The sequence below is a fragment of the Choloepus didactylus genome, chromosome 14 (genome assembly GCF_015220235.1).
Source record: "Choloepus didactylus isolate mChoDid1 chromosome 14, mChoDid1.pri, whole genome shotgun sequence".
NCBI classification, from domain to species: Eukaryota; Metazoa; Chordata; class Mammalia; order Pilosa; family Megalonychidae; genus Choloepus; species Choloepus didactylus.
The window spans coordinates 75,254,668-75,282,241 of NC_051320.1; the positions used below are offsets into that span (position 1 = coordinate 75,254,668).

At 37.5% G+C, this 27,574-nt stretch overlaps 1 protein-coding gene across 4 annotated transcripts in view; it reads left to right on the forward strand.

The window, feature by feature from the left end:
• The first annotated feature begins 15,253 nt into the window (after window positions 1–15,253).
• COLEC10 (collectin subfamily member 10) overlaps window positions 15,254–27,574 on the forward strand; it is a 31,347-nt gene continuing 19,026 nt past the window's right edge. For 3 of the 4 annotated variants that reach the window (XR_005211724.1, XM_037803554.1, XM_037803555.1), the window contains exon 1: window positions 15,255–15,493. Coding sequence is in view for 3 of the 4 variants with exons in the window: in XM_037803554.1 (XP_037659482.1) it covers window positions 15,346–15,493 (148 nt within the window). In the remaining variant the exon portion in view is untranslated. Of the gene's footprint in view, window positions 15,494–27,574 lie in introns of all 4 variants that reach the window. The other variant, XM_037803552.1, reaches the window with a different exon arrangement.

Genomic DNA, 27,574 nt, shown 5'->3' on the forward strand with positions numbered 1-27,574 from the left:
TTTTTTTTTGATACAGTGGACAAAACACCAAAATAGAAAATCAGAAGGTCTGAATTCAAGTCCCTACTATTTCCCAACTATGTGTAGCCAAAGGCAAATATTTTAACCCTACTGAGCCTCAATTACTATATTTCTAAAATGAGGAAGATGGAAATTATGTATATAATGAAAATGTTATTTATGCCTTGATCACAAATGAGTGACAGACAGGACCATATAAATGCTCACTGAATGTTAATTAACACATGAGTGAATAAATGAGTTTGTGATAGTTAAGAGATTGTGAAGTTTATCCCTGGTGGTAAAAAAAAAACAAAAGCAAACAAAAAAATCCCTGAAAGTACATGTTGTATTAATAGACAGTGCCATCACCCTCATTTTGGATGGTGATTATATTATGTAAGTTGTCAATTTTTCAAATGTGTAACACGCACATTGCTTAATATGTGGGAGTAATATGTCAAACTATAAAGGTAAGATTCTGAATCTAATAGCAGAGCATGGAAAAACTCAGGAACAACCTAGGGATAGACTTTGGGGCTGGAATCCCAGTTTCACACTTCCCTGCAGTGTGGTACTTGGCAAGTCACTTAACCACTCTGCCTCTGGTTTCTCACATGTAAAATGCAAAAGATAATACTTTCATTATAGTGTACAGAGCATCAAAAGAGATAGCTGAGACACTCTAAAAAATACACAAACTTTCTGGGGTAACTTTTCAGTCCCTGAAGCACTGATAGAAAACATACCAGGAGGGCAAAACTGCTATGATTATTCCCATCTACAAGATTATGAAAACTGTTGAAATTTCTCATTCTTAGGCAAAGTTCATTGGCTTGGTGATTGTGCAACATTTTATCCAGTGGGGTCCTAGCAACATCCTATCATTTTAGTTAGAGCTTGCAAAACACATGCATTTTTTACAGCTGGTCAGAAACTGGTTAGATTATGGAGACTAGTGTCAACACCAAGTTTTGGCATATACTGACCTTTCACAGAGATCACGTGAAGGCTGTTGGGACATAGCTCTAATTGCTACTTACAAGTCCTGTCTGCTGGATAACTATTGTAAGTTAAAAACTAACAACACTTTCCATTAACCAAGGCATTATCTCATTTGATTTTTAAAGCTACCAGTTATTATTACTGAATTTAAATTCTAAGATCTGAATTCAAGTCCTTGTGTGGCACTTACTAGTTATGCAAATCTGTTAAGTCACAAATGTCACAGAGTTAATGAGACTCTCAAATTAGAATAACATCTGTGGAGCAATTTATAAATAGTAAAGAAAGGCAATGTCTTAACCAAAGGCAAGTTGATGATATTGTTTTCATACCCATTTCATTTTTAGGAGAGAGAAAAATAAGTCTTTTCACATTTTAATTTAATAAAGAGAAATGTTGCTGGTGGCAATATTTTTCTTAAGGGAAAAAATAAGGCATTTTATTTAAGAAATTATTTAAGCAATTACTGGGCAAATTTAGTTATGAGTCTGAAGTGAAAGGCATACACGTGGCCTTTGCAAAATCTGCATGATGACAAAAAAAAAAAAGAAAAAAAGACTCCGGAGCATTTTTGGCAGCCCAAGAGACAGAGTGAGACAGTGAGGGTATCTGGGCACCAAGAAGAAAAGGGAAGAGGTGAAATTCTAGAGAAAAATGTTGACGAGGTAAGGCCTGAGAGAAGACGGAAAGAAGGAAATTCCTCGTGTGTTAGTGGCTGAAGAACTTTGAAGAAGAGAGATGTCTAATACTCAGTTTTTAAGTTGTTTGTTGTGCTGTGAAATAATCACCCTCACGTCAGTGTCCTCAGCACTTCAGTAGAAGTCGGCTACACATAAACTACCTTGTTTGGTGATGCTTCAAGGAAATCTTCTTCCATGTGGGTGAAATCAGAGTGGATATAGGATGAGTTGCAGGTAGAATCAAAGAGAGGGGCATCATCAGGTAAGTAATTGGAGTGGGAAGGAAGTGAGAGAATTAAAGTCCTCAGGAGTTCTAACCAATCTTAGTGAGGGCACCAGAATATTAAAAGACATTGTGACACCACAAAGCAGGAAAACCTGGGGACCTTCAGTTGGCTGATATCTGGGTTCCATATTCGCTAACAGCAACAGTATGCAGGACGATTGTGTTTGAGGCAGTGCGCAAAAGTACTTAACAGGAGTTTGCAGCCAACAGTCAGGGCTTGAAGCCCGACTCCACTACTTTTTCCTGCAACCTTAGACAAGTTACTAAACCCTTCTAAGGTCAGTTCACTGTCAAGTGCAGATCATGCCTACCTCTCTGGATTGCACTTCCAAATGACATACATGCTTTCTTTTGGTCTTGATTTAGTCAGTCAATTCAAAGTAGTTGTTCTCAAGGAGGCAATTTGTGAATGTACTTATTCATCAGGGAAAATTCTTCCATTTCAACCGATTGTGAACAGCTCATGTAGGATGTTTATCTTTTAAAAGATCCGAGATGAAGATGTTTGTAAAGGAAGAATGTGGCAGATGGGAGCCTCTTAGCAGACACAGCATAGACCTGGGAGTGGTTTAAAGATGGAACCAGAAAACCAAGATTGAGTCGAGCTTAGTGGTATGGGCCCCTATACCCTAAAACATGAACTTATATACCCGCACAACACCCAGAATCAGCTACAGAGCTCTTGCTGGAAGTTTTTAGACTCCAGCTTCCATTTCCTATAACATATTCCTTCCTCTGAAATTAACTTATTTTAAAAACTTTTGAGTAACAGAATGTTCATTTTTAAAGAAATTTGCTCCCCAGTGTTATATAAATTGTGACGTGTCCTTGTAACCTTTGGATCCTTTGAAAGAAAAAGTGACTACATGATTAAAAGCTTTCAGTATCTAAACACAAGGCATGACATAGAAATGTTAGAGTCATTTATGGGAATTTAGAAAATTAAGAATATTTTCCAGATTATTAAGTTTAAATCTTTACAAAAGTGTTTCATGAAAATAGTTTTGAGGGTTATGTATGATGCGAGAGACCAAAATTCATGATTTGGAGTCTCTAAAGCATAAACAGACCATTAAAAAAAGGAACATATCATTTATTAGGCACATGTTTCCCAGCAGAGTTGAAATAAATATTTATATCCATAAAGCAGGAAATGTCTTCCCAGGAATGTGTCATATTCTGTGTTTCATCAGGTCAACAAATGCCTGCTAGCCTCTCTTAAGTTCTCTGTGTTCAGTGTTGAACAAATATAGCAGGTCAACTGCTTGTGTTCCTCTGTGTGGAAAACCAAAGTGCTTCAGGATTCGGAGGCACAATTGGAAGGGTATGTAGTAGCAATTACCCTGAAGGACATTTATCCCTTACTTCTGAGTACTGCAAGGAGACAAACAAAGATACCCTTTAGTAACTCAATCTTCATCCTGCTTGGTGCCTGTCTCTAGGGTACCCAGCTACTGTGACCCTGGTCAGAAAAGGACCTCAGTCTCCACATTTGCACAATGGAGAGAGATAAGATGTAGAAAAAGTAAATAATCTTTCCAGAGGTGAAATCAATGATGGAATTGAAAGTTGAACCTAGGCCTCTTAAATGTCAAGTCATGCATACTATTTAAGATGGTTTCTGTTGAACGTATTCAATTTAATCATCTGTTTGTCCTAGAGAGCATAAAGTAATTTAAAAGAGATCATGTATTTGAGATGACTACAAAGAATAAAAATGCCTTGTCAAAAAGAAAAAGTGCTGTAAAGTATTAATTTCCTCCTTGTGCTGCCAAAAGCATCAAAGAATCTCTTGATTCCAAAATCTGAACTTGCTTACTCTACACAGATTTGACAAGTTACCAAATTGTATTGATTTTTCCTTTAAACCACCTTAACTTTCTATTTTTTTGAGATCTCATCCGCTTACATGGTTTTAATTACAATCTCTATGTGGATGGCTTTCTAATCTATACCTGTCACTGAGATTTCTTTTGAGCCATTAGACACCCCCCCTTGAATATTCCAGGAGCATGTTGAACTCAACACATCAAAAACTTAATCTGTCATCTTATTCCCCCATTTTGCATTTCCTGTCTAGGTAAATGGCACACACAATGCCCTCAGGGTTTAGTCCTTACCTTATCTATTCAAGCCCTGAAACTGGGAATCACCGGACTCCTTCCTCTCCTTTACCTTCCATTTCCCAACAATCAGCAAGTCTTGTCTCTTTTGCTTTCTTACTATCTCTTGATTCCATCTGCTTCCCTACATCCCCCTTGTCACGCTCAGCTTCTGGGCATTCTTATAGAGTCAAGAACTGCTGGTTGCCTATGCAATAACTATACTTCCTTCCAAAGTCCTGATTTACTTACTCCAAACATTTGATCTGTTAGCCTCCCTTGCATCCAACATGGGATATAATCCTGGCTAATGAGATGTAGGTAGATTTCACTCCAGCAGTCTTCTGTGACGGTTCTTTCAAAAAGTGACTAACTTAGCTGCCATCTCCTCAGCCCTTAGGCCCACTGTGTTTCCCTTCCTTCTGCCTGGAATGCAGCTGCAGTGTCTGAAATTGGAGCAACTCCTTTGTGATCAGAAGTAAAAAAGCCACATGCAAAAAATGGTGAAGCCAGAAAGGTAGAAGGCTTGGCCCCTGGTGATAGCATGGTGCTAATTTATCAGGATTCTCCTCCTTCAGTTTTTTTTTTTTTTTCTAATTATCTGGAAAAACAAAAAGAAATCAACAAAACCTCTCCTGTTTCATTAAACCATTAAGCCACTGTTTCTGGGTTTCTAATGCATGAAGTCAATGAAGTTCTAATTGTTGCATAGCTCTCATTTTCTGCTTTTACTTTAGTAGTGCTTTAGATCCATCATGAGTCTGCATTGCCTTTGGAATATTTTCTAAACTCCAGGGCAGCACACACAATGCCCTCAGGATTTAGTCCTTACCTCATCTACCCCATCAAGCTCCAGATTCTAGCCACAATAAACTACTTTCAGTTCCCCACACAAATCATTTCTTTCTCAATCCAGACCTCTGTATGTGCTATTCCCTCTATGCAGAATAGGCTCCTTTTATTCCTCCCCCGCTTGACTTGGCTAACTCCAACAGGTTCTCCAAAACCCTGCTTAGGAAACATCTCCTGAAGGACACATTTCTCACAGATCCTCCAAGACTGGGTCATGTGGCTCTCTGGAGTTTCGTGACACCTAGAATCCTTGTATTTAACCCTATCAGAACATTTTCCACATACTAATGGCCATGACTTTTATACTTCTCTGTCTCCTCAACAAGAATAAATTTCTTAAAGGAATGATTGGGTCTTATTCACTGCTATAACTCTAAAGCTTTGCACAATATCTGATAAGTAATAGGTGCTTATTAAACATTTGCTGAATGACTAGATGAATGAATGCATTTTCATTACACTTATCTATCACGGAAGCTCCAATTCTCATCATTATATGCCTGTATAATCATCCATTGCAATTCATCCACTATTATTCTAGAGATTGCTAAATATAATCACAGAACAAAAATAATGAAATCCAAGGACTTGCCTCCAACTCCTTTATGACTAAAAGAGTTTATTGACCCCTTGGTAAAAAAAAAAAAGATTGGGAATATATGTGCTCTTTAATTTAATTAATATTTCTAATTAACTTTATAATTAGGTGCCTTTAACAATAAAATTTAGTTATATATCTATGTTCATTTTTTTCTTTTTCTCTGTTTATTTTCTATTGATTACTTTGACTGCAAAAGCCTCACCTAAAGACACTCTTTAGGTGCAGTAAACTAGGACATAGCAGAACTGGAAACAATCTTAAGATTTCTGGCTCACTGAATCTACAAGGACTGCTCTTCAAAGAAGAGGCAAAACTGAATTTGTCCTACAGGAATATTTCTAGGCTTATAAATACTACTTCAGACTTATAAACATTCCAGGAGTTTTGGAATGCAAATTTCATAATAGATAGGGATAAATTCTTTTACCCTTAAGTATGGTGTTAGCTGTAGGCTTTACATAAATGCTTTGTTTCAGTTGTGGATGTTCACTTGTATTTTCAGTTTGTTGAATGTTGTTATCATAAATAGGTGTTGGATTTCATTAAATGCATTTTCTGCATTTATTGACATGATTGTGTTTGCTGTCCTTTATTCTACTAATACAAAATAGAACATCACCTGATTTTCAAAGTTAAACCATTCTCCTAGGATAAACCCCATTTGGATATGGTATACCATTTTTTTATATGTTGCTTATTTTGGTTTGCTAATGTTTTGTTAAGGATTTTTGTGTCTATTTCCATGAGAAATATTGGTCTGTAGTTTTCTTTTCTTGTTATGTCTTTGTCTGACTTTGAGATCAGGGTAATATTGGCTTGGTGGAATGACTTGGGAAATGTTCCCTCCTCCTCTGTTTCCTGAGACAGTGTGTAGAACTGAGGACTGGTATCACCCCTTCCTTAAATGGTTGATGAAATTCAACAGTGAAGCCATTTACTATTGTGCTTTTCATTGAGGAAAGATTTTTAACTAATCACCCAATTCTTTACTTGATATTGGTGTATTCAAATGTTTTATTTCTCCTTGATTTAGTTTCCGCAATTATTGTATTGCTAGAGTTTTCCATTGCATTCGAAGGATTGGAATGTCTGCCATCTTGCTGTTTTTTCCCTATATGTCTTATGTACTCTTCTTTTCTTTTGTTCATCCTTTACTGCTTTCTTTTGAGTTAAAAAGAAACATATTATTGGTGTATCATTTTAAATCCTCTTTATTTTTGGCTGTATTTTCCGAGTTATTTTTTAGCAGTTGTTCTAGGGATTACTATATATGTATTTCATTTAGCAAAATTTATTTCTGGTTAATACTGACTTACTTTTTGTAAAACACAGCAGTTTTTCTACTATAACTCCTTTTCCTCCAAACTTCTTTGTGCTGCGATTGTCATATGTCATATATTATATATGTATACATATATAAATTATATAAATCCTAAAATATGTTATAATATGTTTTAAAATAAATTAAAAGCAAAAAAGAGAATAAGTTATATGCAGTTATATATGTGTATGTCTCCACATAAATATATGTGTATACACACAAACACATACACAACACACATACACAAATATATGTTGTATTATTGTATTATATATTCATCTACATATTTAACTTGTCCAGTGTTCTTCATTCTTTCCTATGGATTTGAGTTACCATGTAATGTCATTCCCTTTCAGCCTAAAATACTTAATTTAGTATCTTTTGTTGGGCAGTTCCATTATCAACACATTTTCTGTTTTAGTTTATCTATAAAATCTTTATCTTGTTTTCATTTTTTAATAATAGGTTTGCTAGATATAGAATTCTTATTTGAGTAATTGTTTTTGTTTCAGCACTGTGGCTATTTTATTCTACTATCTTCTGTTTTGCATTGTTTTTAATAAAATGTCAGCCTTTTATCATATCATTGTGCCCTGTAAATGATAAATCATTTCTCTCCTGCTGCTTTCAAGATTTTCACTTTGTCTTTTGCTATCATCAGTCTGGCTATGATATATCTAGGTGTGGTTCTCTTTGCATTTATCCTACTTGGGATTTGTCAAGCTTATTCTATCTGTGGATTAATGATTTTCTTCAAATTCAAAAAGATTTTATTTCTTCAAATAGTTCTTTACCTTGCCTTTCTCTCTCTCTCTATATATATATATCTTTTGGGACTCTTTTTATACATATGTTGGTATATTTGATGTTGTCCCACAGGTTTTTGAGTCACTGTTCCTTTTTCTTCAAACCTTTTCCCTCTTACTTCTGATTGGACATTTTCTATTGATCACTTATTAAGTTCTCTAATTCTGTATTCTGTCATCTCAAATCTGCTGTTGAGCCCACCTAGTAAATTTTTTCATTTCAGCTGTTATACTTCACAGCTCTAGAATTCCAGTTTGGTTCTTTTAGAAATTACCTATTTCTCAGTTGACAGTCCATATTTTTGAGTCACTGTTATATTTTCCTTTAATTCTTTATCCTGTCTTCCTAAGAGTCACCCCTGTTTCTGCATAGTTTAGTAGTCAGCAAGTGATTTGGGCAGAGATAGTGTTAAACACCTTGAGATTCTAAGACTCCCACCCTCTGCCAATTTGTATGTGGGTTGTCAAATGCATTCAAAGTCCAGCTGTTTTCAAGATGCCTTTGACTTTTGCTTTCTGCTGGGAACTCTCAGGTCTCTCTCCTATCTTATGTATAGTTTTCCAGTAGACCAGGAATGCATGAAGAGCTTATCTAACCCTTGTATGATGTCCTAATTTCAAAGTTATTCCCATTTAGTGGCTAGTGTATTGCTCACCCCAACTGGGATTACAAGCACAATCTTGCAAAGAATTAGGTTTCTCTATTAATTCGCTATGAAATTCACCACTTTTAGATAACTAATTAGAGCATTTTCACACCACACTACAGATTGAGTCTGCCCCTGTGGTAGCAAAGTTGCTCATTTTTCTGCCCATTGCTGTGTTGATAAAACTGCTGTTCTCACCGATTGTGCTAGGGGAGGGGTGGAATTGGCTCCAGGCATGAAGACCACTAACTCTCACTGTCCTTACACAAAGCTATAGCAGCTTTTCAAGAATCAATGCTTCTCAACTTGTTATCTACTTTATCAATTTTCAGAGTCCTGAAATGATCGTTTTTGACAGTTTCATCTAGTTTTATGTTTGTTTTGTGCAAAGGATTTTCTGACCTCTTCCCATGTCCATAGCTGGAAGTCTCTCCCCACAACTATTTTTTAAGGGGAAGAATATGCTTGCTGAACTCAATCTTAGCACACCTACCCCCAATAGTTGCTTGGAATTTTATTATAATGTCTGGAACATCTGGTTCCATGTGGCAGATTGAACCTGCATATTTATTCTCTGCTCCCTCTAGAATGCCACTTAAACAGCAGTAATGGAATAAAATAATAATAGCTCACAAGGACATAAAGAACAGGAGGGAAGAAGAAGCAGGAAAGTCACACTATTAATATTTTAGAAGCTAGAAAAAGTATAGACAAGTGGTAACTATCTTAGCAGACAAGAGAAATATGAGAACAATCTGTCAATAGGAAAAAATAAAAATGGAAGATGATAAACCACCAGAAATTCAGAGGGATCAGGAATTGAAGTCTTAGATACCTTGTAGTCTGAAGGGTGGCAAAGTGAGACATGAAAGAGAAGGATTGAAAAAGTTTCAAAATGAGCAATTGCAGTTCCAGATTTCCATACCCATTTCATGCAGATAGAAGACTATACTTGATATATCTGAGAGCAGATTGTGATTTTACCCTGTGGGGAGGTTGAATGAGAAAGGCATGGGATTTGGGGATGTTAGCATAGCTGAGGGTGAGCTATAGAAGATTAAGAGAAAGTAAAAAGAAAAAAGAAAAAGCACACAGTGACGCACTTAACTTCCTTCCTTAATCAGAATGCTAGTAGTGAAACCTAGGCATCACCAGGCTAGAGAATGGAGCACTGTGAATAAAATTTCCAGTCCAAGATAAAACATATACAGACGCTGACAGTGAAAGATTCCTACAAATTAGGCAAGTCTTAACGTGTTTACTCTAAAGTGAAGTCCTTAGTCAACTAACTCCATTTGTATTTGACAGAGTTCTCAAACATTTTAGTGACTCAGTCCTAAATATGAATGGACCAACTAAGGATATCCAGACATTTGAGTAAAGATAGTAGCAAGGAATACAGAAACCCAATTAAACAAACAGGAATAGAAGGAATTTAGAGAAAATAGTAACAATGCAAGAACAAAAGATTTCCTTAAAAAAGCTATAGTTGACGGCTAAAATGATAAATCAATAAAACAAAGATAGATGATATAAAGAAGGAAAATTAACAAGACTGGGATACAATAGGTGCCTAATATATATTTTTTGAATGAATTGAATCTTTATAATTATAAAAGGTGTGTGTGTGTGTGTGTGTATAATTCCTAAGTGTTCAATATAAAACAAACAGTATTCAATGTTCAACAGAACCATCAAAAGGTATGGACAAAGAAATAGTCAAGAAAATAGAAGTAGAATACATTGGTATAGAAATTGGAAGATAAAAGCAAAAGGAAAAAAATTACATCCATTCAAAAGCCCTGACATATTGAAATTTACAGTACTGAAGGACAGTCATTTCCAGATTTAAAGAGCCTACAGAAAACCTAGTGCATTGAATGTTAAAAGGGCCAAATCAAAGCCGTACTACCAAAATTTCATGATATCAAGCATAAAGAGAAGCTCCTAAAAGCTTCCAGAAAGAGAGGGGGGAAAAAATTCTGTATGAAGTGTGGGGAATTTGAATGACATTAAACTTTTCAGCTGCAACTCCAGAAGTTAGAAGAAAATAGGACAATATCTTTACACCTCAGAGTAAAAATTATTGTCATCCTGGGATTCAATATCCAGCCAAAATACCACATAATTTGAAGGTAGAATTACTATATTTTCAGACATGCTATGTCTCAAAAATTTATCTGCAATTAACTCTCTTTTGGGAAACTATTGGAGGGCATGCTACCCCCAAATGAGGGATCACACCAAGAAAAAGGAAGATGTGGGATCTAGGAAATGGAGATATAAATACAGATTGCTAGCCTATGGTGAAGAGGAGTCTAGGATAACAGCCTTCCAACAGACCCAAAGGAATATCCAGTCTAGATGGAGCAAGAAGATTGAGGGTAGCAGAAGTAATTCTAAGAAAAACTATGAAAACTCATTGAACATTTTACATTTTCTACAGAACTGACAATTGGTAGTTCTTATAGGATTGGTACGTAGAAAACTATGCAAAACAAAATAAACACAATTATTAAACCTAGGGAAAACAAAATTAGTACAAAAACAAGGGCGTGATCATAATGTACTGTGACTCAGATGTGAATAATTGATAGAGTTACTATAATATAAACCTTGAATATTCCATTAAATCGGTAATATTATTAAATTGTAAACATAGAAAGAAGGGAAATGAGTATAGGGGTTGTAGGGCTGAGGATGTAAGAGAGACGCATCTCCATCATCCTTATTAGGAAATCAATGAGAATCTAAATGGAAAAGAAAATCAAGAACTTCACTATGATTTATTATTTAAAAACACAAAAGAAGTAAAAGAAGAAGCACTAAAAATATTAAAATAGTTTCCTTGGATAAGAATCAGGAATGAGGAGGGAAAAGCAGTAGGCGGCTGTTTTGTTTCATAAGCCTGTTAAAACCATTTGATTTTTTAAAAATGCTTTTATAAACATGAAACTTAAAATGTAAAACATAAAATAATTTGGGGAGTGTGTTTATTAGCAAGTTGCTTTCTTTATATAAGCGTTATTTTAAGTCTTTCTATTAAACTTCCATTCTATACAAACTGCATTAAATTAAACTGTTCATTAACTCACAAGAGAGGACTTTAATCTGAGAAGGTATTTAGGTGAATGGACAAAGCCAGAACCAAGCCCAAAGTTGAATTATATCAGTTTGTCAGGGAATTTCTTCAGGAGATAAGGTTGTCATTTTGTTGCTATCCTGTTTCAACTAGTTAAACACTTCTGCTCTAGGATATGCTTGTGTCATAGCCTGGGTTTTATTTTCTCTCCGGATATCATCTACGTTGAATGCACGGTAATTAAAATGCACAAAAACAGATGTTGCCAGAGCTCTGTCAGGCACTAAGCAAATGTTTTCATGTGTCATCCCTTCCAGTAACTGTGTATGAATATCATAAGAATTGTGCATCCATTTTCTAGGGCAGCTGTAACAAATTACCACAAATTTGGTGGCTTAAAACAACAGAAATTTTTTCTCTCACAGTTCAGGCCAGAAGTCCAAAATTGAAGTGTCAGCAGGACCGTGTTCCCTCCAAAGACATAGGAGAGAATGAGTCCCTGATGCTTCCAGCTTCTGGAGGCACCTGGCGGTCGTTGGTGGGTGGGTGAATAGCTCCGATCTCTACTTGAATCGCACACGGCCTTCTCCTCTTCTCAGTGCCTCTCCTCTGGGTGTCACTTCTAAGGACACTTGCCATTGGATTTAGGGCTCATCAGGATAACCAAAGATGTGCAAGTTTCAAGGACCTCAACCTGATTTTATCTGCAAAGACCCTTTTTCCAAATAAGGTCCCATTCACAGGTCCCGGGGATTAGGATGTGGACATGTCTTTTGTGGGGCCCCATTCAACCCAATACAAATGGCAGAAGAAAAACAGCGGGAAGCATCACTTACTCATTTTCGTGGCATCTCACATGTCAATAAGCACAAAGTTTAACCTGGTATTTCACTGCCCTGGGACATGGGAGATGAAAACATTCAGGAAAACATGGAACTGCAGAGTCAGTTTCATAACCAAGCACAGCAAATGTTCAGCCCCTTCTTGAAACATGATTACAATCCCAACACATTTGTGTTGATTTACTGCTTCTCTTCTTTTTAGAGTCACCAGTAACCCCTTCCAATTTTATACCAACTGGGAACTCAATTGGCTTGTTCTCCATTTCCAAATGCTGTTTGAAAGGAAATACAGCATTGATTTGTTGTTCCTGATAACGTTATTTTCTGGATAACTGAGAATGAACTTTTTTAAGTGCCAATAGGTATCTTTCTAATCGGCATTAGATATTTTTCAGACCCACTAAAGAGACTACATTTAACATAATTTGATCACTTTCTTTTTTTAATTCAACCATCTTTACTATTTTAAAATGTATTTTATTTATTCATTCCATCTCATATTTGTTGGACTAATAATTTCAAAAACCCAGAATGAACTTTTTAAATAACTTTAGCATCAGGTTCACAATTTTCATCCATATACACCATTTCCTTCAATGATTCAAAATTAAGACCCTATTGATATTGTCTTCACATTATTTTTCTTTTCTTCACCAACACATTTCTTAGAAAATTAGTCTAGATTCCATTGCCTTACATACCACACAATTCATTTCAACTGAGTTCTTGATTAAATACTTTAGAACCATCAAGAGGAAAATAGCACAGTTCCTAAGTGCTGAGATTTGAGAGAGTAAGAGACTTGGGTCCAATTCTGAGTCAACTCCTACCCCTTTATGAGTCCAGGTTCTTAAACTTATGTTTTAACCTCGGTTTCTTTATCTATAGGGTATGAGATATTTACCTTTCCCTTAAAATTTTGTTGTAGGCTTTAAATTAGATGTCTGTTAAATCTTTAGCACAATACAACCAAACAGCAAGTACTCAATGAACTAGGTGTTGTTGTTGTTGTTGTTATTATTATTATTATTTAACAGTGGCCTCCCAGTGGTCATGATTTATTCTAGGGTTCTGTCCTTGGTTCTTTCCACTTTCCTCTTATTTTTTTGCCATCTCTCCAATGAATGGTCTCTTGTATTCATAAGGTTACATCTTCTATTTATAAATTATCACTTCCCAAACCCCATGGTTGTTCTCAGCATTCACTTTATTCTCCCATGCATTAGTTGGCACCAATGATACATTTAAACTTTCTTGTCCTTTGGTTTCCATGACATTTTGATACTTCTCTGGTCTATTTGCTAACCATTCATTCTCCTTGTGGGCCCTGAATATAGGCCCTCCCTACGTTTATATTCTTGAAATTCTCTTCTCATTCAACATTCTACTTTCAACCATGATCTCCATATCTATGAGTCTTAACTTGATATCTCAAATTCTAAATTCACGTCTGAAATCAACGCCTGAATTCCAAAGTGCCTGCTTGAAATAGGCATCATGTTTACTTCCCTGACAACTTAAATTCATTATTTTCCCCTCAAAACTAGTTCTTTCCTTAACTAATTTTTCCTAATGCCAATACTGATTTTCCAATCATCCAGACTGAAGCTGCAGAGTAATTATTAAGATCACATTACTTAGTAAATCCTGGATAAAAACAGAGCAACTCTTTCTGGGCTGTGAAAGTCTACTTCTTTGAATATGCCCCTATTTATAAGCTCCCCATATTTCTCCATGAAGGAGAAAGGGAATAGTACTTTCCAAACTAGGTCAGACAAATCAACACTGGAGACAAGAGCTATGAAAGATGTGAGCACAATATGCTTGCAATATATGAATTATCTTCAAAAAATCTCCTTATCTGTTGCTCTCAACATTGAGTGAGTTGCCAAACCATATACATTTTTCTTTTTCAAAGCTCAAAAGAAACAGGCACACAGACTGAGCTGTAGAGATGTTCACCATATTATTATTTATATTAAGAAATGTTAGAAATATTCAAATTCCCAACAATAGAGCATTGACTGAGTAAATAATATTTTTATATATAAAATATATGAAGCGTACTATGCAGCAATTTAAATGTTCGTGTAATAGTCTATTCATTGATATAGAAAGATATTTATGTGCATTGTTGAGTCAAAAATTATAAGAGTTTGGAAATAGCAGGAATAGGATATCCCAAGGAAAAATACTATGGACTATTATTTCCTTCAAACTACCCATATACAATGAATTTCTCTATATACATTTAAAATTTAAGAAATACCACAAGACTTTTTTATCCCATTTTATTAAAAACTTAGTGCAAACACCATCTTAATAAAATTCTCATATCATGCTCTCTTTTATGTTTGTATTAACCATAATTTTCCAATCATTAGCATATCACTGGGCAATTGATTCTCTCCCATTCCTTTTTGCCAAATCTTTTCAAATAAAGCTTTGTCCACATTCCAGAACATTTCAAAATAACATACCAGAAGAACAATTACTAGGCCAGAGGCTATAAACATTTTTAATATTCTTGATATATATTGCCACATTCTTTGCAGAAAAACTGGTATTCTTTGTGTTTAATCCCAAGACAATTCTTTGTAGCAAGAGGAGGAAATAAGGTCGTGGAGAGCAATTGGAGTATTCGCGTTCTGCTGCCACGAGTACGTAATGAATATTTCCTTGTGAAAAAGCTCAAAGCCATGCATAAGTTTACATAATATGTAGGTAATTGATGAAGATTCTGGTTCACAATCTTTCTGGAACCCAACATTTAAATGCAACATAAGGTATTAAACTGTCAGCTCAAGTACTGAGCAGAAAGCAGCTCTATCCTCACCACTCTCGGAAATGTTTCTACTGACCTGCACACTTGAGTGTTTAGTTCAGAGATAATTTACAATAAACTGTTGTCACTTGAAAATAAACAGTCTGGACAATGTATGGCCCATTTGGGATACTGAGAAAATAAACAACCTAGGATATGCTTCCTTCTTGTCTTCGCAGCCCTTTTTGGAATGTGTGATCCAGATACTTCACTTTTTTCCCCAAAGCAGAAGGCTTTATTTAAAATAAAGCTGTGTGTTTGGCGCTTCTCGGCAACCCTTTTTGAGGAACCACAGCCATGGATGGCTTGGGAGCCGCACTTAGAAGAACCCAGTTCATCCTCCTGGTGCTATTTCTTTTGCAAATCCAGAGTCTGGGTCTGGACGTCGATAGTCGTCCCACCACTGAAGTCTGTGCCACACACACAATTTCACCAGGACCCAAAGGTGAGCAAAGAAAAACAAAATCATGTATAATAAATGTACGCTCTAGCCTCATCACTCAATCCCTCTTTAGCTTCTTAACGACTTCCTCTTCTCCCCTTCCTGGCTGCTTCTCACTTTCCTTCTATTTTGAAAAAAAATCCACCACTTGCTTGTCACTTATTTAAAGCTCTTCCTTTATGTAAGGTAAGAGAACATTGGGAGGGAGTAGAACCCTGGGGCCAGGATGTGAGGGGGCAGTTCCCTCGGCCACACTGGTCCCTTGGTCACACTGTGGGGACACACAGTCAAGTGCTTCTCTATTCTTAGACAATTTTTATTCTAGCTTCTTTCTCATACTGATTTTGGTAAAGTGATTAGGTGAAAGGTGGATAAAATGGAAATTAAATCCTTTATAGTTTTCTTAAATTTGTGGGCTCCTGGATTCCATTGAAGAGGCTGAGAAATTTTTTGTCGAGGGTTGGCGGTAGTAGAGAAATGAACATTTCTTCATTTGAAAGTGGAGTCTTTGGGTCCAGCTGCCTTCAGCTGAAGGATAATAGAATATTGCCAGCTTTTTTCAAGTAGAGCCAAGGTCTAAATCTGCTTCAAGCAACCGGTTGTTAAAAAATGCTGCTGTTTTCCTGGTTTCAGTTCTTACCCTTTTGTTCTGAAAGTGGTCCCTGCAGTGCAGAATTGGTCCTCCCTTATTAGTAATTCATGCTATGTTTCTGCAGGCTAGAGGGTGGAAGAATTGCAGCTGCTTACAATTTTAAGTAGAAAAAAGGGTCTTTCAAAAAATCAGAACTACATCACCCTGTGCTTGTCCCTTATTTAAATGTGTGATGCTTAAAGTGCATTTTTTAATCAGTGAATTAATTTCCTCCTAAGATTGCAATCCAAATTTTAACCTTTGATACCATAAAATAAGTGCAGGGAGGAACAATGAGACCTTGGGGCTTCCAAATAATTTCTTGGGTGAATGAATGAATAATGTGAGGGCAAGTGTTCAGAAAAGAAAGTTTTAATTAGAAATAAGTATTTACTTAAAACTGTTACTGGACTTTTCATAGAATATGGGAAACTTTGTGTTACTCTGGGGATTTTGGAGGGGAGGGCCACGATGAGAACTAGTTTTCCTTGTCCCTGCAAATGGGAGAATCTATGAGAACAGCAGTGTTAAACAATTTTCCTTGCAGAGAAACTGCATTTTCAAACAACGTGAAGAGAAGACCAAGTGTTGTTAAAATAACGTCCAAAATGTAATGCACTCCAATTCAACAATGCCATTCATTCCAATTCAGCCAGCATATACTGAACATCTATAAGTGCTAAGCAATATTTTAAGTACTAGAGGTACAAAGACACAAAGGACATATAGTCTTTTCTTTAAAGATCTCAAGACATAAGGGGTAGGGGATTTGAGAACCATATGCAATACACTGTAATATAATAATGTATTAAATAATATAAATTGGTATCATAAGCAATAGAACAATAAATCAGTTAGGAGGGTAAAGGAAGGGCAGAGGAGATTTACTGAGAAGGGGTGTTTGAGAGGGGCCTTAGTTATGATTCTTTTAGGCAGATGGTATTCGTTTAGGCAAGGCATTCTAAGTAGTGGGTAGAGCTTGGCAGAAACAAGAAGAGAAAATGAGTAGAAGGGGCTTGGGGGAAAAGAATCCCAGCATTTGAGAGTTTACAAAGTGCAAGTAAAGATCTTCCAGGAAAAAGGCAAGTAGTATACTTGTAAATACTTATTTTAAGAAACCACTTTATCTCATTTTATGACTTCAATCCAGATGCAATAAATAATTGCTGAGGGCCTGAGTCTTCTCACCCTCCCTTCTTTACCTAAAACAAAAATTCTCCCTTTCCATTGGAAACTGTTAAGATTTCTAATAATGTGAACTTCCTTAATGCTCTTCCTGAGCCTGTGTTGAACTTATGAGATGATTACAGGACAGATGTGTGAGAGAATGAAGAAATGGGTCCTCTTGGGGAAGAAGGATTGGGAAGAGGCACTCCAGAACACGAGGCTTCAGAGAGAAGTCTGTCATAGAAGTTGGTGTGATTTCCACTTCTTCACCCGGAGCCTGGTTTCCAAGTTATTTCCTTAGTTCTGACATTCCGTGATTACAGAATGTACCAAACACCTAAGCCCCAGACATCATGTTAGATCTGAGGGGTATGAAGCTAAGGAGGTTAAGGCCCCTGTCCCTGGAGTATCCTCATTCCAAGCTTAGCTTTTGATTGCAAATTCTTGAGGATCAGGGCCCAGTTAACTCTTTTTCTTTGCAAAGTGCCTAAGCGTGTACAGGGAGGCATGTTCTCCACTGCACTGTGCTGGGTGTTTTATATACACAAAAAAGCAAGGTGGCACCTTCCCTCGCGGTGTAAACTGCCGCCCACCTTCCTTCCTTCTTGAATACTTTGACAGCCCCTCCCCACCCCCAAACAGGGCAAATTTGTGTGGTTAGGTCTACAAAATGAAACAAACAAACAAACAAACAAACAAAATGTTCAGTGGCTAAGTATCTTTTTAAAGGTCTAGGTTATTGCTTCTATTCAGCACATTTTTCCCCCCAAATCAAGTTGGTGTCTATTTTCCTCCATGGCTAATTATCTCAAAACTACATTTACCAGCACTGCCCTCAGAAACACCTAGATATTCTGAGAAACAAACAATAAATTGAGTTTTCCCTAAATTCATTTGGGAGACTGGGAAAACTAAATACATTATTTAGAGCTGCATGTGGAACCAGTAATTCTAGTAATTCTAAACAGCTATATGATCCAACATACAGATACCATTTTTTTACTGTATTATTCCTAAAGCATGATATGGTGGAAAGAAACGGACGCTGCATTTAATCTGTGTGATTTTGATTGAATGGCATTATATCTATTGATGTCTCATTTTATTTATTTGCAAAATGGGCCTTCTTCCTAAGTCTGTTTTGAGAATAATATGATAATCATTAGAATAATATAAGATAATCATTATAGATAGACATCATAAATAGATATTTAACACATTCTTATCTTTCTTTCCTCTCCTTATCTATCTTAGTCTGTTGACTGACAATTTGGGGGACAAGCATTGTTACATTTATCAGAGTTTCTTTGTGGAAAGCCGTCTTTATTTTCCCTTCTATTCCTTCAATGTATTATCCATGCTGCTTAGTAGGAAAAATGTGCAGTGGTTCTTTTTTTTTTTTTTTTTTTTTTTTTCACCTTTTGGTTTCCTTGAACAATCTATGTGAAATTCTGACCTCTAGTGGTTTTACTTGAAAAATGACAATGAATGACAAGAAATTGAACAAGAAATGTTAAAAAAATAGTTTTAGGATGGATAAGATATTTGGGTGATGCTGTACAATATTCAAGGTACTTTCAAGAACATTCTCTTGTTTAATTCTCATAATTGCCCTGTGTGATAGCAATTTCTTTAAATTTAAAGACAAGGAGATGATCTCAGTGAGCCTAGTGGGTTGTACAAGATCCTTCAGTAGGTATAATACAGCCATGAACTTGAACTTCATCCCCAGTCTTCTGGCTCTAGATCCAAGGTCATTCCCTGACATCTAGTTTGTATTAGAATCAGGTTTGGAAACAGTCCACCAGCCCCTTTTTGGTGATAAGAAATGGGTTAGACAATGCCCAAGAACAGTCATCATGAGGATCTGCTACCTTTTGCTACCCCCACCCCACCCCACCCCACCTCACCCCACCACCGGCAAAGATCAGAGTTCATACAACTTCACAGTCCAACATTGGGTTGGATATCAAAATACGATGAAAGTGTTGACATATCTTCTCTTTGATAATTAACTCCATTACTTCGTTCGTTTGTTTGGAAGGTAATGCTCCCTCACCCTATTGTTTATTTTGGTTTCTGCTAACTTTTTACTTCAGGGGTTTCTTTCCTGCAATGATATTTTTGCATGTGTGGCCTTCAAGGCCCTTTGTGATCTGGTATCTCCCTATTTCCCCACCTCATTCCAAACTGCTTTTCTGCTTGTAGTTTGCTGCAGGCTTGCTGCTTTCTCTCTCATTGCTGAGTCAGTCTCCACACTTGCTGCTCCCTCTGTCAGGTCCAACCTCACCCCAGATCTTCACATAGTTCCTTTTCTTTGTTCAGATTTTATCTCAAATGTCATTTGCTCAGTGAGGCCCATCCTGACTACCTCTTCACTCTCCAGCATATTTGCCAAGACCTTTTATTATTTTCACAGGAATTAGTAAATGAAAATCTCTTTACTGTCAGTCCTAGAATGCAAGCTTCATAAAAGCAGGGACCCTGTCCTAGAAGAGTTCCTAACACATAGCAGGTACTCAATAAATAATTTTTTTTTATTTAATAAATGAATCCACATTTCCAAGATCTCCCAAATTTTGAGCTTGTAGCCTTGACCTACTAATCTGGCTTCTTGAAACCATCCTCCAAGTATGTCCTCCATTTCCCAGAAAGTGCCGTGCTTGTCCTCGAATGGGGCTGCTCATGGGGGAAACTGCCATTGAACCACTTCTCTAAAGTCGAAGAACCCTCCCACCTGAGGCCACCACTTTCCTGCGAAGAACATCATTCCCCAGTTTCCCAGGCTGTGCCTGTCTCAGCCTATACCTGGTCACTAACTCAGTCACCTCACTCAGTAAGGAAGGCTTTTAGGCTACTTCCGAGGTCCCTGCAGCTCCTGCAAGTACCCGTCAAGACTCTTCCACCAAGCGCCTGTGATGAAATCACGGGGCAGGGAATGGCTCTCTCCCCTGGAGCATGGCTCCAACGACAACTTCAATCAGTTGTGGAAACAGTAATAATCAATGCTGTTCGCCACGCACTGTGTGAATGCTCTACAGGCATTATTAAATTGAATATCTCATTAAACTATGAGAGTGAAAACATTATAATTTTCATGTGACATATGAAGAAACTGAGGTTCAGACCTATTAAGTCCCTAGCCCAAAGCCACACAGACAGGAGGCAGGTTGGAACTCAGTCCATTTCTCTTGGGACTTCAAAGCCTGTGCTCCATTCAGCCTGTAAGTGTCAGAGGGGCCCCAAAGCTGTGTTGACTGCACTGCAATATTTTATGGGGCCAGGTGAAATAGCTACCTCAGAATTTATCCCCACACATCTGAGTACCAGAACATGTAACATGTGCACAATTGCCTCTCTCTCTGACAACAGAGGCTTTGTTCATCTCTCTACTCCAGGATACTCCCTTTTCTCAACAAACCTTTTAAATTCTAGGCAATGGACTTCTCTGTGGCCACCCACTGTTTTACTGGGCCTGGATCTGGATCCCAGTGACTGACACAATCTAAGCTATTTCCGAGTAGACTCCTCCGCCTCCCATGCGGGTAGGCCTTCTCGTGACTGCCCCACAGGACCCGATATGCCCAGGAAGATCAAGGTCTTTTTCACACTCAGATTCGGAAGCCTCACTGACTCACAGGTCATTGGGTTGAATCCCAGTTATTGATATTTGTGAAAACTGAGGCCCAAAGAGATAAAATACCTTGTTCTGGGTCACACAGCTGCTAATTAGTGGCAGGACTAGAACTAGAACTCATTCCAGATTCCCAGTGGCTTAGCTTTTATAACTTTTATATTCCATTACGTGGATATTCTGAACCATTGTTCCTCTCTCTGTCTGTAGGGAAAAATCTGTTTCTTGCCTCTCTCCTGGCTTCTGGTAGTGGCTTGCCAGCAATGCATGGTATTCTCTGCCTCATCATCACATGGCGTTTTCCCATCTGTCACTCCCTGGCTGTGTCCAAGTTTCCTCTTCTTATAAGGATATCCATCACATTGGATAAAGGGCCCACTTTACTCCAGGATGAGCTCATTTGAACTTGACTAATTCCATCTGCAATGATCCTATTTCCAAATAGTCACATTCTGAGGTACTTGAGATTAGGATTTCAACATACCTTTTTAGGGGACATAATTCAATCCATAACACACCTCATAGGGCTGTGTGAGGAAAAATCAGTTAAGCCATTAAAGCACATATAGAGTATGAGGCATAGTGTCAAGGCCTCAGTAATTATTAGCAAACCATAAGCTAACTAAACCCAAGGGAGACTAAGAATATTTGTCCTATTTTTTGTTATTTTTTTTCAGTCTAGAAGGAATATTTTCCTTTAGCTACTGTCTGTGCCCTAAGAAGTCATTCTTTTGACCTCCGGGTGATTGACAACACGTATAGGCCAGGAACAACTTATCTGCCTCTTATGCTTCTTATTTATATTTATGAAATTCCATTTCTGAAAAATTTATTTGGCCTCCCTCACATCTTTTGAAGATAGTCCAACCTATAGCCAGTCTTTTTTGATGTATGTATTTGATCTGTAATAGTCTATCATTTAACAAAAGTTCTTTGAATTATATTTTATATAGCATTCTATACCCTTTTCTAAAAGAATTGTAATTATGCGTAGTAAAAATCTGACACTCGCAGACTCATAACGTGGTATCTAAATAATTCAGTTTTTTTAAGTTATTTATCATGATTGCTCCTGATATGAAAACTCTGGAAGCATCATTTCAGGTCTCTTGTGGCCACTTGATGATACTTATATCTGTTAAACAAATTATGTGAATAGGATTCTTTAGAATTACAAAGGTTTTACTCATTATTTCGCTTTAGCTCCACTGACTATGTTGGGATTGTTGGCCTATTTTAAAGAAAAGGAAACAAAGGCACACTGCTCATGCATGTTATTTGACCATACAGTTAAGAGTAAGTCTTCTAAAGAGAAATCCTTTTCCCATTTTAACTATGAAGTAACCCTAATCAACTCAGCTGATGAGTTGAGCCTGGATCCGTTAGAAGAGACAACAAATCTCAGGCAAAATCAGCCATATTTGAATACGGCAGAATAGACACACTGATGATACCAAATCCTTTGAAGAGTCAGCCCTTGTTGTTCCCTACACTAAAGGAACTTCTAGATTCGGAGGGTCATGGATTTGACGTCACCCTGAGACGAGTGTATGTTCAAGAGTTCTGGTACTGCCTGCAGTCAAAACTACTTTAAATGGTATTGTTCAGCCTGGCCTGAGATGAAATAACATCCCCCAAAAGATTTTGACATTCAAAGCCAAAATCTGCCACAGATCCATCTCTGTCTCATCAAACCACATGCTCAGTGGCCAAATGACAGGACAACCCAAAGAAGGTGGCCCGTATGTCCGATGGGACAGTTGGGAGATGGAGTGTGGCAGCAAGTGTACCATGTTTCGCACCAAAGTGAAAGTCCCCAAAGGCACTGGGAGACTGATACACCACAATCGAGCATCTCTGGGGCTGATTTATCAGTGTCACCCTAGCACTGTGCTTGTCACTAAAGAGCAAGATTGGACAAGTGCCACCAATTATCTTGGGGCAAAGCCATGGACCTGGACCAAATACACTGAAATAAAGTTCACATAGAATGTACAAATGCAAATTTGCATTTTAGTTTATTTTCTTTACATTTAACTTCAGATGTAAGTTTATGGAGGTGTCTCCCAGTCCAAGAGACCCCATTCACTTCCTTTCTGACCAAGAAGAACAGGAGAGAGTTTTGACGTATGGACAGGTAGAGATGGGTGTTTCCTCCTTTGTGCTCCCATAACATTCTTCTAGCGTGTACTACAGGAATTATCTGCTTACAGGCCCATCTTCTCTAGAGGCCTCAACTTCCTCCTATTCTCCTGATCAGAGTCTAGCAGTTGTATTAGTAATGAAATTTGTGTTTGAAAGTGAAAGAAAACAGACTCAAACCAAACTTAAACTGATTAATCAAACAAAAAAAAAAACACATAAACAAATGGAGGAGTAAAGGGGAATTTAATAGTGATGGATTCAGGCTCAGATAGCTTTGGGAACTTGAGTGATGTTTTCAGGACTCAGCCATCACCCCTCTACTTTCCTCTATAATGACTCCATAAGGCAAGCACTCCCTTTGTGATGATAAAATAGATTTAGTCACTTCAGTGATAGCCTGTCCTCTTTTCAACATCTGCAGAAAGAGCAAGTACCCATATCTTAGTTTTCCAGGCTGTTACGACAAATACCACAAAATGAGTTGGCTTAAACAACGGGAATTTATTGTCTCATGGTTTCAGGACTGGAAGGCTTGCTTCCTTCCAGGATCAGTAACATTCTAGTGCTAGCTTGCAGAAATCCTGGGGGTTCCTTGGCTTGAATCCCTGCCTCATGTCACATGGCAATATTCTCTCCTTTCTCTTCTGGGTCCCCACTGACTTCTGGCTTCTGACTCTTTATAAAACCTCCTGTAATCCAAATTAAGGCCCACACTCAGTCAGTTGGCCCATACCTTAACTAAAAATAACACTTTCAAGAAGTCCTGTTTATAATGGATTCACTCTCAGAAATGTAGATTAAGATTAAGAATATTTCTAAATTGGGGTACATAATTCAATCTACCACACCATGGTTTTGAGACTTATACAAAAATCCTCAAATTGAGACTTTGGGGCTCTTTTTGGGTTGCATGCCCATTGCTGAACCAATTACTGTGGATAAAATCTGAACCACATGGCTTGAGAGTGGATGAGTGTGGTTTCCTGTGGAAAATGGTGGGGATGTTACCAAAAGAATCACAGGGAGTGGATACCAGGTAGGCAAAAGCAAAAGATGTTCACTATTCACTAAATATATGTATTGGATCAATACAAGGGCTCTTCTATGAACTTTATATTTGTAAGCTCATTTAATCTTCAAGTAACCTTCTGAGAAAAGTGTCATCACCCCATTTTCCAAAATAAGAACTGAAGCAGAGAGGCTAATTATTGGGTATAAGGTTAAGGAGCTGTTAAGATTTAGGGTTGGAGCCTAAGTCTGTATAAGTATAAAACTACTGCTCTGTCCATTGCATGAAGCTCCCAAAGAAAACTTGAATGAGTCTCCCTTCTGCTGAAAGTCCTGTGGCTCCTAAAGCCTGAGTCCCTTGGCCAATTGAATTTTTGTTAAGAGCTACTATCTTCCATATAAGATTTTCCCTGGGACAGCTTTTCTACTTAAAGGCACAGTTTCCTATAGACTAAGATGTACTTGGTTCCTTTGTAACCATATGCCTCCTGTAGGGCCAGAATAAACAATATTTTGTGAATACTTTAAATGTGTTAGGAAAAGTGTTAATTGTTTTTACATGAATGATCTTATTTCATGCTCATTCATCATAATCATAGGAGGTTAAATTAGGGAAGAATCTCAGAAAAATCTCCTAGCACATCCCCCATCCCACTGCCATGTAAATACTTTTTTTTCTATTCATGAGAATAATATGAGATTAAAACACTTACACTGTCATTTATTATTCTTAAGCAAGTGTAGTAGATCAAATAGTTACCCCCCACTACAAACTCATGGCCACCCAGAACATCAGAATGTGATCTTATTTGGAAATAGAGTCTTTGCAGATGTAATTAGATAAGATGAGGTCACTCTAGACATCCAATAACTGGTGTCCTTATAAGAAGAGGAGAGATGCACATAGAGAAGAAGGCCATGCGAAGACAAAAGGCAGAGATGGGAATGATGCAATAATAAGCCAAGGAACACCAAGGATTGCCGTGAGCCAGCAGAAGCTAGGAAGAGGCAAGAAAGGCTTCTTCTTAGAGCCTTCAGAGAGAGCAGAGCCCTGCCAAACACCTTGATTTCAGGCTTCTAGCCTCCAGAACCATGAGAAAATGATTTTCTGTTGTGTTGTGCCTCCCTGTGTGTGGTAATCTGTTCTAGCAGCCCTAGAACATTAATACAGCAATGTTGGCGAAAATCTGGGTCTCCCTTTTCCCCAGATAACTGCATCACTGTAATGAAGATGCAAACTTGTAGTATCTACAAATCATTCTTCATTTATAAGTCATGCTAACTTGCTTTTTGTACTTTTAGTAAAAGAAATATGAAGAAAACTGATCCTCAGTGTCTCAAATGAGGAATGATTGCTGTGATGAAATGTCACCATGGCCCATAAGTTCTCTACTGAGTTCATCCACTGCTGCCTCTAGAGGTCAGCAAACCATGCTTGCATGGCCTGGTTCTAAGCTACACATCACCTTTCTCCTGTTGGCTCTCCTGAACAAAGTGATCGGTGCCAGTTCTAGGGACTAGGACTATTTGAGCAGGTAAGGAATCCCACCTGCAGGCAGTGGGCAGTGTAGATAACACTGGGAATTGCTTGGCATTTCATTTGACAGGGAATAAAGAGCATGAGAAACTATATGATTGGTTTCTTTCTATATCTGCAATTTTCATTGCAAATCTTTTTAAATGGTTCAAAGTACCATGTATCTCAGACTAGGGGAACACCCCTCATTTTGAGAGATTCTAGAGCAGGCAGGTTACTCTAGTGATTTTCAGTTTTAGATAAGAAAATGGACACTTTAAGAGTTAAATATCACACCTAAACTCACAAAGCTGGTGAGAAATTTGAGGACTTGAACCCAGGATCAGAGCCCATGGATTTCATCAGTTTAGCCTTCCACCTCCCCAGTAGCCAGCATTTTCTGTAAATGGCCAAGGGAAGTTTGTCTTCTTCCAGCCACTCTGTTTATAGCATCCCTTGATCCATCAGGAGCCCTTTCAGAAGAGAAAACGGAATTATTTTTCATTTGTTTTCAGAGACCCTAGACATGCTTCTCTAGATTGCTGTTTCTTTTTCTAAATGCTCACTTCCATTTTTTATTAAATAAATTGTAACAGTAGTATGAACTCAAGATAAATAAGATCACAGAACTCATGAAGGTGACTTTAGCAAATACTTGCAACCCTTTAAAAAGTAAGATTGTGATAATGGTATCATGCTTAGTTAGGAAAATGCTGTTACCTTTTAGAGATACTTGCTGAAGTATTATAGTATCATGATTTCTATAATTTAATTTTTTAAATTTAGCAAAATGTTAGATGAAGCAATGGCAAAAATGTTAGTTGTTGGATTTCATCAATAGGTATATATCAATATCTATATGTGTATCTTTAAATGTGTGTAAATTGTCACAGTAAAAAGCAAAAAAAAAAAAAAGGCACGGTCAAATAAAAAGTAAATAATGACTATGAGATAAGAATTAAGATAGTAAACGATGGAAGGTTCAAAATCAAGATGATGAAGAAGATAATGACAATGATGAAGATGACAATCATTTTTGTATCTCTCTTCTGTTTTCCTAAAGCAAGAACACCTGGGTTTACCATGTGTCAGGCACTTTGCCAAGCACTTTTCCTTTATTGTCTTCTCTAGTCCACCACAACCCAATGAGGCAGAGATTATTTTCTTCCTTTTATAGATGAGGAAACTGAGGCTCAGAGAAATGAAATGACTTGCTCCAGAGTGCAGTTCACTGCCTTTGCTTTGGGGAGAGCTGGGGGTGGTGACTTCACTGAAAGAAATTCAGGACAGATGTGGAGTAGGTGGAGACACAGAGGATCTGATAAACTGGTTGAATGGGGAGAAGACAAACAACAGCAGGTCCCAAGGAGGCCCCAAATCCTGCTTAACTTACTTTAGCCAAGTGACGAAGCTTGTGATTGGGGAGGGAACAAGTATTGTGGGGTGAGCCATTGTATGACTGTGTGACTGCACCTGATATATGTGAGCAGTCTGGGGTACAATCGATAAGGCATTTAGAATTCCCAGGAACAAGGATGTTGTTAATGCATATGGAAAGAAGGTGTCAGAAGGGGTGAGAAGGATATTTCAGGCAGGAGTCCTTGTTAAAAAATCATACCATGCTATGTATCCCACTCAGTTCTCAGGCTGATCATGAGAAAGTTTGCTAATAACTTCTCCCCAATTTATAAGATTACTCTGGCAATGGAAAAAGTACAGCTTCTAGTGATTTCTCTTTAGCAATTCCAAACCAAATCACTAATTTTTAATAACAACGTCCTCTGAGCATGGGCCACTAGAATTTAATTTTAAGAGTTTTTCCTTTTGGGAAAAAAAACAAACAAATAAACAACATCTTACCCAAGAAAGATGGGTCATCTTTGCCCTCTGCTGAATTCTACTGGAGATGATCACAGAAAGCTGCCATCCTGGTGGGGCTGAAGCAAAACTTTTTCATAAAATTGAAATTAGTTCATTTCAGCT